General features: G+C 35.3%; 1 protein-coding gene across 1 annotated transcript in view; it reads right to left on the bottom strand.

The window, feature by feature from the left end:
• Window positions 1-17,885, bottom strand: part of STXBP5L (syntaxin binding protein 5L) — a 369,977-nt gene that overhangs the window by 99,723 nt on the left and 252,369 nt on the right. Inside the window, exons 17-18 of the mRNA XM_064286653.1 lie at window positions 9,786-9,955; window positions 6,435-6,560 (exon numbers count right to left, since the gene is read on the bottom strand). Of these exons, the coding sequence (XP_064142723.1) occupies window positions 6,435-6,560; window positions 9,786-9,955 (296 nt within the window). The remainder of the gene's footprint in view (window positions 1-6,434; window positions 6,561-9,785; window positions 9,956-17,885) is intronic.

The raw sequence follows: 17,885 nt of genomic DNA, 5'->3' as shown, positions 1-17,885 counted from the left end.
CGCAAATAATGCTGCTCTCTCTTGGTGCATATGTGCTTCTATTTCTGTTGGGAACATGCACAGAAATTAAATTATTAAGCCATAGGATATATACATATGTTAAACTGGAGCAGATGAGATGGACAATTTTATGAACTGGATATACCCAATTTATCCACTTAGCAGCAGTGCACAAGAGTTCCTGCTATCAACATCTTTGCCAATACTACCAACATTATTAATGAAATTGTGCATTTATTATGTTCATTTTTTTGCCATTTCATATCCTATTTTGTGACATGTCTGTTCAAATTTCTTCTGCATTTTTTCTATTGGGTTGTTTGTCTTTTTCATAATTGATTATCGTGATTTCTTTTAAACTCTGGATAGGATCCCGTTGTAGTTACATATGATTCAAATATATTCTTCCCTGTCCTGTCCTTTTACTCTCTTAGTGGCGTCTTTCTTTTTCCCAAGGAGTTCTTAATGTTTTCCTTTAGGGTTAACCCTGTTTGTGTGCTGCTTTACAAATCGTTCATTAAAGCAAATGATATGAAGATGTTCTCCAAAAATATCTTCTATAATTTTTGTTTATAGTCAGAGGGATAAGCCAAATTTCATTATTTTATAAAATTATACAATTGAGCTTGTATTATTTGTTGAAAAAAAATCATTTTTCCTATTGCTCTGTAGAGCTAACTTTGTCATATATTCCTGAATCTACTTCTGGGTTCTTTCTTCTGTTCAGTGGTCTATTCATCTATCTGGTGCCAATAAAACACTGTCACTCTTTATACAGCTTTATAATAGCTTTTTTTTCTAGTAGAGTAAGTCTTCTAATTCTGTTTTTCTTTCATACTGTCTTAGCTATTATGAGCCTTTGCATTTCTCTATAAATTTTAGAACCAGCTTTCAATTTCTGGAAAGAAAAATATGCTGAAATTTATATTAAAAAAAAAAAAAAACATTGCCATTGAGTCAATTCCGACTCACAGAGACCCTATAGGACAGAGTAGAATTCCCCCCCAGAGTTTCCAAGGAGCTCCTGGTGGATTCGAACTGCCAACCTTTTGGTTAGCAGTTGTGGCACTTAACCATTATGCCACCAAGGTTTCCAAAATTTATATTCAGATTGTGGCAATTCTATAAATCAGTTTGTGAAGAACTGACATTTTTACACTATTACTCAATTTTCCATTCCATGAATGTGGTATAGCTTTCCATTGCATTTAGGTTTTTATTTATCTTAATGTTATACAGTTTTCTATGCAGTGGTCTTGAAAATTTTTGTTCAATTTATTCCTAGCATTTTCCTGTTTTTTATTTTAAATGGTATTTTTCTTTTTACATATTTTATTTTCTACATATTTTTTGTAAGTATATGGAAATATATTTTATTTTTATATTGGCTTTGTAACCAACAACTTTGCTAAACTCAATTATTAATTCCAATTATTTTTTCTGTTGAGTATTTCGATATTTACATACACTATAGGGTCACTATGAGTAAGGACTGACTCAATGGCAATGGGTTTGGTTTGGGTTTATTATGATTTTTAAAATTTTCCTTCTTATCTAATCCTTATACATTTGATTTATTTTTCTCTGTATTTCCCTGACTATGTCCTCCAGTACACTATGACTAGTAGTGGTGATAACAGCCATCCTGTCTTATTTTTATCTCAGTGTCAGGGCTTCCAACATATTACCATGAAGTGTGATATTTGTTAAAATTTATCAAAATAAGGATCTTTCTTCTCATTTTAGTAAGCCTTTTTTTTTTAAATCATGAGTGGATGTTGAATTTTATCAGATGCTGTAACTTTTTACATCTCTTGACTTAATCATATGGCTTTTCTACTTTATTCTGTTATTGTGGTAAACTACATTAAAAAAAAATTATTTCATTTAAAATATAGCCTATCCTTACATTTCTGAAGTAAACCAAACTTAGTTACGATATATTACCTTTTTTATTGCTAGATATATTTATACCTTGGTTAGGACTTTTACATTTATGTTCATGCATGAGATGGACTCATAATTTTGCCTTTTTGTAATGTAATTTTCAAGTTTTGGAATCAAGTTATGTCGGCTTCATAAAATGAAGTGAACATGATTTTCTCTTTTTCAATTCTAAGAGACATTTTCATAATATTGATATTATTTATTCCTTAAAATCTTGTTGGAATTTACTCGGGTAGCTGAGTTTGTTGTTGTTTGTTTGTGGTTAATTGAAGCCCTCTATGGGGCAGGTGTTCAAGCTGAATTTCTCACATAACTGTAGGTTCTTCAGAAACTCTGTGTGACTGTCACCTCCACAGTTCCCTTATGGGGGAAATATGCACACTAGCCAGGGTTTTGAACTTGTTCAAACTGGCTCAGTCACGGCAGATGAAGTGAAATTGGAACAAACCTGAATGTTCAAAATTTGGGTGAACCTGAATGATAACAAGAATGGGAAAAATTATGGGTCAAAGCCCTGGAATGGGAGACTTGGAAAAGGCATTACAGCCCTTTCAGGAGCCTAATGTGGGAGACTGGATTATTCAAAGTAGTGCAGGCAGCTGCCATTTTTGAGTGGAGCAATGCTGTTTCCATCTCTGCTTAAAATCAAAAGAGTTGGTTGCTATTCAACACGTATGCTACCCTTGTTTTCTAAGAGGGAGATTAAGTTTTCAGCAGGGCTTTGACCAGTAATTTTCCCTGTTCCAGTTATTGTTCCATTTCACTCAAATTTTAAAGTTCAGATCTGTTCTGGTTTCATTTCGTTGGCCATGACTGAACTAGGCAGAACTGGTTCAACGCCCTGACTCTAACTGACCTATTCTAACATCCCTCTGATCCTGGTGACATGTCTTCACAGCCTCTTTATTCTGGGGTCCTCTTAACTTTGAAGATCAATCCCTTGAGTAGGGAACCCTGACTATGGCTTGAGGTCACTTTCCATGGTAACTACTTGGGCTAGAGGATAATCACATATCCTTGCCATACCAAATAATGGGACTATAGGCTGTTTCACACTGCCTTCCTCCCTTTATTCATAGACTGTTCTTGCCAGCTTTCCTACCGAAGTATTTTGTAGTCAAGAAGCAACCACCTAGTATCGACGTTCACATACATCCTCCGCCTGCCCCCTTCACAAACTTCTGAAACATAAGATTTATTTTCTTTATTGCAGGGCTTCGAACCAGTTCTGCCTGGTTCAGTCATGACCAATGAAGCAAAACTGGAAAAGACCAAATTTTTAAAATTTGGGTGAAGCAGAACAATAACCAGAATGGGGAAAATTATGGGTTGAAGCCCTGCTAGAAACTTAATCTCTTTCTTAGAAAAAAAAGACAGTGTATGCACTGCAGAGCCAACAAATCTCTTGCCTGTTGGATTCTGAGCAGAGAAGAAAAGAGCAGTGGCCTGCTCAAAGATGGCAGCTGTCTGTACTGCTTTGAGTGTGTGTCACTCTCTGTAGTCCTGCCAATAATCCAATCTCTCACATCAGGATCCTGGAAGGGCTCACAACACCTCTTCTGAGTCTCCCATTCTAGGGCTTCCACTTGTAATTTTTCCCATTGCAGTTATCATTCCAGTTCACCCAAATTTTGAAAATTCAGATTTGTTCCAGTCTCACTTCGTTGCCCAAGACTGAATCAGTTCAAACTGGTTCGAAGCCCTGCTTTATTCTGATACCCTGACCCCTTCCTAATGTCTTTAAGGAGTTCTCTGGAAGCTTACCAGATTTAGTGTAGGAGTGGAGTGGGAAGTACAGAAATAAAGTCAAGTAAACAAAGAAATGTATTATTTGATAACAGTTGATTCCAAATTAGTAAACAGTGTTAGCACAACTTGGTCGTCAGGAAAGAAATATAGTTTAATTCCTATTTCATACTTTACACTAAATAAATTCCATATAGATCAAAGATTTAAACTTATAAAAATATTAGGAAAGGAAATTTTTTTTTATTATCTTGGTGTGAGGAAGGTCTCTCTAAGTCTGACACAATCCAGAGCCATGAAAAAAGAATATAAAAACTAGAATTACATAATATTTAACCAGTTATCAATGGTAAAAAATAAAATAATACACCCTAAACAAAGTCATAAAGCAATGAAAAGGAAAGAAAATATTTGCAAGTTACATCAAAGAAAAGATCTAACTTCCCTAATATGCAAAGAGCTTTCACAAATCTATAAGAACCAACACTCCACGGAAAATGGACAAAGAATAGAAACAGACAGTCATAGTAAATGTAAAGATGTTCAATTTCACATAAGAGAAATACCTACTAATATTATAATGACATACCATTTTTTACCTAAAAAATTAACAGGGATAAAAAAGTTTGGTTATATACTGCTGTTGTTAGAAAACTGATAAGGAATTAGGCATTCTCAAACATTGCTGGTTGGAGTAAATTTGGTATAATCTCTATGGAAGGCTATAATACAAAAATAAAGATTAATTGGAATTAAATTAGCCTTTAAAGGGATTAAAAACAAACTTTCAATGACACATAAGCATGAGCAACGGAAGAAAAAATTAATAAATCAGACTTCATCAAAATTAAGAACTTTTGTGCATCAAAGGGCCTTATCAAAAAAGTGAAGAGGCACCCTACAGAATGGGAGAAAACATTTGGGAACCATATTTATGACAAATTTTTAATATCCAGTATATATAATGTACTCATACAAGTCAACAACGAAAAAAACCCAATTAAAAAATGGGCAAAGGACTTGAATAGACGTTTCTCCAAAGAAGACATACGAATGTACAATAAGCACATGAAAAGATGCTCAAAGTCATTAGTCATTAGGGAAATACAAATTCAAGCCACAATGACATACTACTTCATATCCATCAGCATGGCTATTATCAGAAAAATGAAAAATAGCAAGTGTTAGCAAGGATGTAGAGAAATTGGAATGCTTATGCATTGTTATAGTGGGGATATGAAATGGTACAGCCACTGTGGAAAACAGTGTGGCAGTTTCTCCAAAAATTAAACATAGAATTATCATATGACCCAGCAATTGCACTCCCAAATATATACCCAAAAGAGCTGAAAGCAGGGACTGAAACAGATACTTGTACACCAAAGTTCATTACAGCGTTATTTACAATAATCAAAAGATGGAAACAATCCAAATATACATCAAAGGATAAATGGATAAACAAAATGTGGTGTATAAGTACAATGAATCCTACTTAGCTATAAAGAGAAACGAAGTTCAGACACATACTATGATATGGATGAACCTTGAAAACATGCTGAGTCAAATAAGTCAGATGTAAAAGGACAATTATTTATGATCCTACTTATATGAAATATCTGGAATAGGCAAGTACTTGGAGGCAGAAGTTTATCAGTAGTTACCAGGTTTTGGGGGTAGAGAGGAATGAAAAGTTACTGTATAATGGGTACAGAGTTTCTGTTTGGGGTGATGGCAAACTTTTGAAATAAATAGTGGTTATGGTTGTACAACACTGTGAAGTTAATGTTACTGAATTATATACTTAAAAATGGCTAAAATGGCATTTTTTGTTACAGATATTTTACCATGATAAAAAAACAAACAAAAATCTCAACTCTCAAAGATATGATATCGGACTGGATTATGTTGATCTGCGTTTTCTATTGCCTTTTAACCTAGCTTTCCAGAGGAAATGTAAATATTTTCTGTAGAAAGACACCATTATCCAGAACCTCAAATTATCTCTACAATGTTATTTACATAATGTTCATATCCCAATAAATACAAAAACAACAGATAAGACAGCATACATGAAGAAAATACACGTGACCAAATAATGTGACCAAATACCGAGAGATAATAGACAATAGGTATCAGATATAAGGTTATCAAATACACATATAAAATGACTATATTCAACATGTTCAAGGAAATAAAAGACGAGACTAAAAATGCAGGAAGAAAATGGGAGTCTATAAAAAGAACCAAACGGAAGGTCTAGAACTAAAAATAAAATGATTGAAACGGAATTCCATGGGTAGATCTACCAGCAGATTAGACACAGTTAAAGAGGGATTACTGAATGCTAAAAGGCAAGTCAGAAGAAAATATCCAAAATGAGACATAAGGAAGCAACAGATAGAAGATATGAAAACAAATAAAAGACATAAGAGACACAGATATAATGAAAAGGACTAGCATAACTGTAAAAATTATTACATTTTATTACATTATTACATCCTAACAACCTCCTAATAACATCAAAGGTGGGGACATGATCACAAGCTTGACATCAAGAAAGGACAAATAACCATAGTTTATATTTAAATTATTATTTTTCTTATACCAAGTCTAAAGTAATAAAAATACTGGCAAGGACTTCTTTCTATTTTTTAGGATTGCACTTACTATTTTAAAAGAAGCATCTAAATATATCAAACATATTGACTAATATAAATCAGAAAGAATGTTTAGTTACTTACATTCCATAGGCTGAGCTTACAGAAAGGCTAGTGATCTGCTGGGGAGGTTCACCATCCACCCACACCAACTGAATAACAAGTTCTGCTTGATATCCTGGAGGCATCCGCACTGGACGAGTCTTAACACTAGTAAAAAGAGAAAAAATAATTACTTTACTGCTTTTAGAGCATACAGTTTAAATAAGCATGCTCATGCTTACCTGGAGAATTAATACAGAATCTTCCTGTAGAAATACACCACACCAGTTACTGGGGGCGGCACACTGGTGGACAATATCTTCTAGCTTTCTCAAAATACATTGAGCCTCTTGTGTAACTTAGTTATTTCTTTAAGTAGCTTTTCAGTCATTCAAATCCACAGCTTCGACTGGCCTTCATCATTTCCTTTTTTTAATTTATTTTATTTTCCTTTACAATTTTTTTATTTAAAATAATTTTACATTAATTTTATATAATTATTTTTCTTAAGTAATGTTTCTTACATACATATAAATTATAAACATAACACTAGAAAATGACCTATCTCCTAACTTGAGTTCATATATCCAAAACCTGAATTTCTTCTTTCCCTCCAAGACTGCTCCGTCTGTCTGCAGCTTTTGCTGCTTCAGTTGATAATATGGCCATTCTTTTTTTTTTCTAGTTATTCAGTCAAAAAAAAAAAACACCTTAAAATCATCTTTGACTAATATCTTTATGTCATACCTCAAATCCAATCCATTATCAAATGCTGTTGATGTTACTTTAAAATGTATATCTAGATATTACCACTTTACCGCTCTACTGCTGCTACCCTAGTTATAGTTGCCAAATAAAAATATAGGATGCTCAGTTAAATTTGAATTTCAAATAAACAACAAATAACTTTTGAGGGTAAGTATGTCCCATGCAATATTAGGAATACTTATATTTAAAAAATGTCAATTGTTTAGCTGAAATTCAAATTTAATTGGTCATCCTGTATTTGTATTTGCTAAGTCTGGCAGCCCTAACACCATCTCAAATTTGTTTACTGCAATAGCCTCCCAGCTTCCACCCTTAACTTCCATACCAAAATCCATTTTCAATACAGCCATTAAAACATTTCTTTTAAAATTTGTTTGACTGTGTCGCATCTCTGCTTAAAACCCTACAATAACTCCCCATTTAATTCAGAATGAAACTCAAGGTCCTTACAATACCCTACAAGGTCCTATATGCTCTGGTTCTCTATTACCTATCTTACTTCATCTGCTACTACCCTTCATCTCCCACCCCCACACTGCTGCCTTTTTCTATCTACACCGACATTTGTTATAGCAGTTTTCTTCCGGGAAATCACTTTCACCGGATATTCATTTGGTTAACTTTCTCACCTCCTTCACTTTTTTAAAAATTTAAATCTCACTTTCTTAATGAGGCCTACAATGGCCATTCATTTTATACACTAGGAAGCACAAAGGAAAATTACGTGCATATTAATAAGAATTGTAATACTGCCAAAATGAACAGTTGGCTAGTTGAAATGCTTATTCATTAGCTAATTATGGGAGTATAATTTCAGCAAAGGAAAGGTAGCTTAGGGATGTATATAAACATATAATTTAGCAAAGCATGGATTATACGCAATTCAAGAACCACTTGTAACAGAATGTAATTCACAGAATGATACACTTGGATCAATTTTGCTCAGGTCCCTATGAGTTTATATACCTAAAATAGGATATTAATTTTTTTTCTTTCGGCTCTCTTGATTATCTTTAAGATTGTTTCCACTACTTTTCAAGTCAACAACAAATGTTTCTATTCTGTTACGCTTTAACACTTGTTATTGTTTACTTCATCTCCACTACCTAATCTTTGCAGATTTCACTGGTTTGTCTCTCATCCTTATTTTTAAATTTTTTAAAATTTTATCAATAAACATTTAGTTCATTAGATGACTTAGACTTTAACGGTGGGCCTTCTTAGAAAATAAAACAAATCAATCTACAGTGTTTTCTTGAGCTTTGCTAAACTTTGTTCTTTTTTATAGTTTTCATTAACAGAAATCAATTAAATGAAACAAAGTGATAATAAAAGGAAAATTAAATATGTAAAATTATAACATATTTTAGACTGAAAAGCCAAAAAACCAAACCCACTGCCATCGAGTCGATTCCGACTCATAGCGACCCTATAGGAGAGAGTAGTATAAAGTTTAAATAAGCAAACATTATGAGTGTCTTCCATTAGTGAAAATTTTCTGATGTTTCCTCTTTGTCGATTTCCTCTCAATACCTGCTTATATTTCCTCTTTTTACTTCACAAGAAAAGATTCAGGTTGGGTGGGGGGCGGTATACAATTACACAAGGATAGCAACTGCTAACTGTATGGTAAACTGGTTTTGGCTCCTGAAATCTTCTTTCTAAATTTTCCATTAGTGTTTTTCATAACAAATGAAGGAACGATCTCTCTAAAGTTCCTGAAGTAGTAGATTCATGTATTTTCACAAAAAGCTCAGACAAATTCTCTGCTTAGGCTCAATTCTCCCACCAGCTAAGACTAGGAAAATTTGATTTAACTGTGTAACAGTAAAAGTAGGAAATAGTAATTTAGGAGAACTGTGAACTTATATACCCTTACCAGACAACACCTAAACAATTAGGATAAACATTACAATGAGTTTAAGTTTGATTTGATTATGACACTAGATTTTATTTAGGTATACTGAAAGACCATAGTTTATTACTAGATAAAAAATAGCATCAGTTTAAAAAGAGAAAAAGAAACACCATGCAATATCCTAGCAATCACAAGAGAAATCCGTTTTCTAGCATAGTGCTCTCATTCAAGTCAGTATTCTTGGTTTTCTTTTTTATTCTGAGAGGTCTGAAGTAACTTCCTATATATACTTTGTCAACTGGAAAATACCAAGCAAGTTTCTGCCCTGCCAAACTCTCCCCCATCTATTAAAGTCATATTTTCTTTAGGGTATTTCTGGGAAATAAATACAGTGAAACCCATGAGAGCTGGAACCTGACAGAACTCCCTTGTTTTTCCAGGTCTCGCAAGTTTTCTGCCTTTGACAGGGTGCAGTCTTAACACTTTTCTATTGCTCATTTTAGTGGAAAGTATATGAGGTTTTTTTCTCTGACGGGTTTCACATCGCACACGTTCTGGCTATTGCAGGCTTTACTGTATATTAACAAGCGAGTGAAGGATGAAAGCCTTGTGCTTTCCACGGATCTTTAAAGGAACCACAGTACTCCTTGGAGGATTACAGACAGCTTGACAACAACTTCATAAAAGAGAAAAGTGATTTTATTTGGCTCAGTTTCACAGAATTATATCATTTATTTATTGTTTTAAAGTTTGATAGCAACTCTTACCTGAGGCATGGGATACTGTCCTTTGCTACTCCCTCGCTAGCCACAGTGTTAGTGCTCCCAGAAAGACTCCTTGAAGGAAGGTGGGATGAGAGATCTGGAAACGGAGGACTTGTTTCTGTTTCAGGGGTAATAATATCTTCGACATCGTACTGAAGTCGTACTTCTAATGACTGAAAAAAAAATCAGTTTTAATTCGATCTAAGTCATAACAATAAATCATCACATTAAATTTTGCAGGAACTAGTAATAAGATTTTTTCAGATTAATAAAGTCAATTTATTATAGAGTTGAGCACTACCACAAACTGAATCAAATAGTGAATTATATGGAATATACAGAATATTCACATGGCAACCATAAAAGTAGAATATTTTTTAATTTTTCAAAATTATAGCAAAAATATAGGTGGAGACAAAGTTTCTATATAATTAATATTCTTTAAAGTAAAGTATAAATTACAGTTCAGTATATGATAAATTTAGACTAAAAAATTAGTTATGGTTATTCCAATGAAAGAAATTAAACTGCGTGTGTGTGTGTTTGTGTAAAGTGTGCATGTGAATATATATGAATCTAAATCAACTTGATGACAGCTGAATGGTTGATCCGTTTATATACATACACGTACTCTACTATGTGTGTGTATATACATGCATATATATGTATTTATATTAAAAAAACCCAAATTATTATTTGTAAAGGGCTTTATTGTTCACAGCAGGTTCCTGGGTGAGATAAGCAGTTTGTGCTTGCCTACTAATCAAAAGGTTGGAGGTTTGAAGTCACCTAGCGGTGCCAAAAAAAAGTCCTAGCCATCTACTTCCATAAAGATTACATCCAAGAAAACCCTATAGAGCTCAGTTCTTCTCTGTAGCAGATAGGGTTGCCATGACTTGGAATCAACCCTATGGCAAGAGGTTTTATTGTTTAAAAACACTTTCATACAGTTTTGACTTTGGATTAATTCAGTAAATTTTTTCCAAAAGAAATTAATTTTTTCTGTTGTTCGCTTCATTAGTTTAGCAATTACATGTTTAATGTCATTAGCTTTGTCAGAATGGTTAATGAAAAGCATGTGGTAATTTTATAGGAATTCAAAGATGACCCAAAAACTTTTTTTTAAACAAAAAGTTTTAAAATTAAGTACTTTATGACTGCATTAAATACTTCAATTAAGACTGTGGAGGTGGGGCTAAGACGGCGGAGTAGTCAGATGCTTCTGGTGAACCTTTTACAACAAAGACCCAAAAAAGAAGTGAAATGATTATATTTATGACATGCTAGGAGCCCTGAACATCAAAGGCAAAGTTAGAAAATGGACTGCGTGGCAGGAGAAGGGAGATTGTTCAGAAGCGGAGAGAGGTTGCCGGACCTGAATTGCCGGGAACCCTCATGCTGCAGCAGGCTGGTGGTAGCATTCGACCAGTTTCCTCAGGGAAAAACAGCTAGCCGCACAGCCTACTCACACCTCTGGAACCAGACAAGAATGGCGTTCTCGGCAAAAGTACACACATGTATTTTACCATGCCCCCCCACCCCCAAGCCAGCTTCGGTGGCTGTCGATTTCCCTGGGCCTAAGACAGGTTCTGTTATACACTCTGAGCCATTCTCCTGGCCTTGGAGAAGGAATAAATTCGCAACTGGGGAAAAGATAATCTGCCAGCTCCACTAACGCGGGGAGCTCAGGACAGAAGCTTCTCCTGTCCAGGCATAAACGGTCCATGGACCTTAAATACCTTTCCCCCCTCATGGACCTGTGTGGGCCTATTTCAGGAGAATAGGCCCGTGTTGGCAGACTGCAACTGTTTCAGCTATGTGGTGGAGAAGTGGGTGTTTGATGTTTGATACCACTTTGCCTATTAAACAGGGTCCTCACCTACCCATATCAGGGGCCTAAGGACCAGTGGCTCCACTCAGGTCACCCAGACACCCATGACAGTGGTCCAAGGATAACTGGTACCTCTCAATCCTTAGAACCAAAAGCACTGGGTGCCCATGGTCTGTATGCAGAACCCACCCACCTGTGTGCTCTAAGGAACAAGGATGAACTTTCCTCACAGACACTTGGCGGATGGTTGTCAGCCCCCTGCCTTGTTCAGAGTGTGACCCCCTGCTGCAATCAGATACTGGTACCTACGCCAATCACCCCTGCCTCTTTAAGACTATAGGACAGAGCCTGTACCACACACCTGATGACCAACTACCTGGACACCTAAGCTGAAACCATACAAGAAAAGAGAATGGACTCCTAGGCTCATATACTTGATAACAGCTCTAGCCATCTGGTGACAGGATGTTAGAGCTTCAAAGGTGAAAATAATCAAGTTAGCTCACTCACGCAACCTATTTGGACATATCAAAACAAAACAAAGCAAGAAGCTACAATAGAGTAAGCAAACATAAAATAAACTAACACAATAACTTATCGATGGCTTAGAGACAACAGTCAATATCAAATCACATAAAGAAGCAGGCCATGATCACTTCAACAAGCTCTCAGGACAAAAAATCAAGGGATCTTCTGGATGAAGGTGCCTTCCTGGAATTACTGGATGCAGAATAAAAAGATTAATATACAGAACTCTTCAAGACATCAGGAACGAGATCAGGGAATACATAGAACAAGCCAAGGAACACACAGGTAAAGCAGTTGAAGAAATTAAAAATGTTACTCAAGAGCATAATGAAAAATTTAATAAGCTGCAAGAATCCACAGAGAGACAGCAATTAGAAATTCAGAAGATTAACAATAAAATTAAACCATTAGACAACTCAATAGAAAGTCAGAGGAGCAGAATTGAGCAAGTGGAAGGCAAAACTGGTGAGACTGAAGATAAAGCACTTGGCACCAATGTATTTGAAGAAAAATCAGATAAAAGAATTAAAAAAAAAATGAAGAAACCCTAAGAATCATGTGGGACTCTATCAAGAGAAATAACCTACGAGTGACTGAAGCAGCAGAACAGGAAGGAATAACAGAAAATGCAGAGAGAATTCTTGAAGATTTTTTGGCAGAAAGCTTTGCTGATATTATGAATGAGAAGATATCTATCCAAGATGGTCATCAAACTCCACATAAAGGTAGATCCTAAAAGAAAGTCACCAAGACATATTATAATCAAACTTGCCAAAATCAAAGATAAAGTGAGAATTTTAAGAGCAGCTATGGATAAACAAAAATTCACCTACAAAGGAGAGTCAGTAAGAATAAGTTTGGACTACTTAGCAAAAACCATGCAAGCAAGAAGGCAGTGGGATGACTTATATAAAGTACTGAAGGAAAAAAAATGACCAGCCAAGAATCATATATCCAGCAAAACTGTCTCTTAAATATGAAGGTGAAATTAGGACATTTCAAGATAAACAGAAGTTTAGGGAATTTGTTAAAACCAAACCAAAACTACAAGAAATACTAAAGGGAGTTCTTTGGTTAGAAAATCAATAATATCAGGTATCAACCCAAGACTAGGCAACTGGGCAGTGCAACCAGCAGTCAACCCAGACAGGGAAATCAAAAAACAAAGCAAGATTTAAAAAAAAAAAAAAAAAGTTCAAAACAGAGTAACAGCAATGTTATTATATAAAAGAAGACAACATTAAAACAATAAAGAGGGACTACGAAATGTAATCATAGATCTTCCATACAGAGAGGAAGATATGGTGATACAAAGAAATAAAAGTTAGGTTTAAATTTAGAAAAATAGGGGTAAATAATAAGGTAACCACAAAGGGGACAAACTATCCTACTCATCAAAATAAAATCCAAGAAAAAAATAGAGACTCAGCAGAAACAAAATCAACAATAATGAATATAAGGAAAGGACAACATATAAAGATAATCTACTCAGCACATAAAATTAACTGGGAGAAAGAAACTGTCAACAACGCACAAAAAAAGACATCAAAATGACAGCACTAAATTCATACCTACCCATAATTACCCTGAATGTAAATGGACTAAATGCACCAATAAAGAGACAGAGAGTGGCAGAATGGATTAAAAAACAAGATCCGTCTATACGCTGCCTACAAGAGACACACCTTAGACTTAGAGACACGAATAGACTGAAACTCAAAGGACGGAAAAAAAAAATACCAAGCAAACAACAATCAAAACTGAGCAGGAGTGGCAATATTAATTTCTAACAAAATAGGGTTTAATCCATCATAAAGGATAAGGAAGGACACTCTATAATGACTAAAGGGATAATATACCAAGAAGATAAAGCCATATTAAATATTTATGCACCCAATGACAGGGCAGCAAGATACACAAAACAAACTCTATCAGCATTGAAAAGTGAGATAGGTCCACAATTATAGTAGAAGACTTCAACACACCACTTTTGGTGAAGGACAGGACATCCAGAAAGAATCTTAATAAAGACACGGAAGATCTAAATGCCACAAGCTACCAACTTGACCTCATAGACATATACAGAACACTCCACCCAACAGCAACCAACTATACTTTCTTTTCTAGTGCACATGAAACATTCTTTAGAATAGACCACATATTAGGTCATAAAACAAGCCTTAGCAGAATCCAAAACATTGAAATAGTACAAAGCATCTTCTCTGACCATAAGGCCATAAAAGTGTAAATCAATAACAGGAAAAGCAGGGAAAATAAATCAAACACCTGGAAACTGAACAATACCCTGCTCAAAAAAGACTGGATTATAGAAGATATTAAGGATGGAATAAAGAAATTCAGAGAATCCAGTGAGAATGAAAACACTTCCTATCAGAACCTTTGGGACAGAGCAAAAGCAGGGCTCAGAGGTCAATTTATATCAATAAATGCACACAACCAAAAAGAAGAAAGGGCCAAAATCAAAGAACTATCCCTACAACTTGAACAAATAGACACAGAGCAACACAAGAAACCCACAGGCACCAGAAGAAAATAAATAATAAAAATTAGAGCAGAACTAAATGAAATAGAAAAACAACTGAAGGAATTAACAAGATCAAAAGCTGGGTCTCTGAAAAAAATCAACAAAACTGATAAACCATTGGCCGAACTGACAAAAGAAAACAGGAGAGGAAGCAAATAACTAGAATAAGAAATGAGGGGGGCGATATTACAACAGGCCGAACTGAAATTAAAAGAATCGTATCAGATTAGTACGAAAAATTATACTCTAACAAATTTGGAAACCTAGAAGAAATGGATGATTTCCTAGAAAGACACTACCTTCCCTAAACTAACACAAACAGAGATAGAACAACTAAATAGACCCATAACAAAAGAAGAGATTGAAAAGGTAATCAAAAAACTCCCAACAACAAAAAAAGCCCTGGCCTGGATGGCTTCACTGCAGAGTTCTACCAAACTTTCAGAGAAGAGTTAACACCACTACTACTAAAGGTATTTCAGAGCATAGAAAAGGATAGAATACTACCTAACTCATTCTTTGAAGCCAGCATATCCCTGATACCAAATTACAGACCTATATACCTCATGAACTTAGATGCAAAAATCCTCAACAAAATTCTAGCCAATAGAATTTAACAACAGATCAAAAAAATAATTCACCATGACCAAGTGGGATTCATCCCAGGTATGTGGGGATGGTTCAACATTAGAAAAACAGTTAATGTAATCCATCACATAAATAAAACAAAAGACAAGAATCACAGGATCTTATCAATTGATGCAGAAAAGGCATTTGACAAAGTCCAACACCATTCATGATAAAAACTCTCAGCAAAATAGGAATAGAAGGAAAATCCCTCAATATAATAAAGGGCATTTATACAAAACCAACAGCCAACATCACCCTAAATGGAGAGAGTCTGAAAGCATTCCCTTTGATATCGGGAGCCAGACAAGGATGTCCTTTATGACCACTCTTATTCAACATTGTGCTGGAAGCCTTAGCCAGAGCAATTAGGCAGGCTAGATAAAGAAACAAAGGGCACCCAGATTGGCAAGGAAAAAGTAAAACTATCTCTGTTTGCAGATGACATGATCTTATACACAGAAAACCCTAAGGAATCCTCAAGAAAGCTACTGAAACTAATGCTTCAGCAGAGAGTAGGGATACAAGATAAATGTACAAAAATCAGTTGGATTCCTCTACACCAACAAAAAGAACATCGAAGAGGAAATCACCAAATCAATAGCATTTACAGTAGCCCCTAAGAAGATAAAATACTTAGGAATAAATCTTACCAGAGACGTAAAAGACCTATGCCAAGAAAACTACAAGACACTACTGCAAGAAACTAAAAGAGACCTGCATAAGTGGAAAACCATACCTTGCTCATGGATAGGAAGGCCTAACATTGTAAAAATGTCTATTCTACCAAAAGCCATGTATAGATACAACACAATTCCGATCCAAATTCCAATGACATCTTTGAATGAGATGGAGAAACAAACCACCCACTTCATATGGAAGGGAAAGAGGCCCCGCAAAAGTAAAATATAACTAAAAAAAAAAGAACAAAGTGGGAGGCCTCACTCTACCTGATTTTAGAAGCTATTATACTGCCACAGTCGTCTAAACAGCCTGATACTGGTACGACAACAGATACATAGACCAATGGAACAGAATTGAGAATCCAGACATAAATCCATCCACATATGAGCAGCTGACATTTGACAAAGGCCCAAAGTCAGTTAAATGGGGAAAAGACAGTCTCTTTAACAAACAGTGCTGCATAATTGGATATCCATCTGCAAAAAAATGAAACCAGGCCCATACCGCACACCATGCATAAAAACTAACTCAAAATGGATCAAAGACCTAAATATAAAATCTAAAACAATAAAGATCGTGGACGAAAAAATAGGGAAAACCTTAGAAGCCCTAATACATGGCATAAACAGTATATAAAACATTACTAATAATGCAGATAACTGGGAGCTCCTAAAAATCAAACATCTATGCTCCTCCAAAGGCTTCGCCAAAAGGGTAAAAAGATTACATACAGACTGGGAAAAAGTTCTTAGCTATGACATTTCTGATCAGCCTCTGATCTCTAAAATCTATATGATACTGCAAAAACTCAACTACAAAAAGAAATAACCCAATTAAAAAATGGGCAAAGGATATGAAGGGGCACTTCACTAAAGAAGACGTTTAGGTAGCTAAGAGATACGTGAGGAAATGCTCACGATCATTACCATTAGAGAAATGCAAATCAAAACTACAATGAGGTTCCATCTCACTTCAACAAGGCTGGCATTAATCCAAAAAACACAAAATAATAAAAGTTGGAGAAGCTCTGGAGAGACTGGAACACTTATACACTGCTGGTGAGAATGTAAAATGGTACAACTACTTTGGAAATCAATTTTGTACTGCCTAAAAAAAATAGAACTACCATACAATCCAGCAATCCCACTCCTTGGAATAAATCCTAGAGAAATAAGAGCCTTTACATGAACAGACATATGCACACCCACGTTCATTACAGCACTGTTTACAACAGCAAAAAGATGGAAGCAACCAAGTTGCCCATCGACAGATGAATGGGTAAATAAATTATGGTATATTCACATAACGGAATATTACGCATCAATAAAGAACAATGATGAATCCGTGAAATATTTCAGAACACGGAGGAACCTGGAAGGCATTTCCTGAGTGAAATTAGCTAGCTGCAAAAGCACAAATATGAAACCACTATTATAGGAAGTTGAAAAATAGTTTAAACAGAGAAGAAAATATTCTTTGATTGTTACAAGAGTGGGGAGGGAGGGAGAGGGTTTATCACTGATTAGATAGTAGATAAGAACTATCTTACGTGAAGGGAAAGAAAACACACAATACAGGAGAGGTCAGAACAACTGGACTAAACCAAAGCCAAGAAGTTTCCTGAATAAACTGAACACTTCGAAGGCCAGCGTAGCAGGGGTGGGGTTTTGGGGACCATGGTTTCAGGGGACATCTAAGTCAATTGGCGTAATAAAATCTATTAAGAAAACATTCTGCATCCCACTTTGGAGAGTGGCGTCTGGGGTGTTAAATGCAAGCAAGTGGCCATCTAAGATGCATCAATTGGTCTCAACCCACCAGGAAAAAAAGAGAATGAAGAACACCAAAGACACAAGGTAATTATGAGCCCAAGAGACAGAAAGGGCCA

Source organism: Loxodonta africana, chromosome 1 (assembly GCF_030014295.1).
Source record: "Loxodonta africana isolate mLoxAfr1 chromosome 1, mLoxAfr1.hap2, whole genome shotgun sequence".
Lineage (NCBI taxonomy): Eukaryota > Metazoa > Chordata > Mammalia > Proboscidea > Elephantidae > Loxodonta > Loxodonta africana.
The sequence above is the reverse complement of the archived record's forward strand: the minus strand, read 5'-3'. Positions and strand labels throughout refer to the sequence as shown.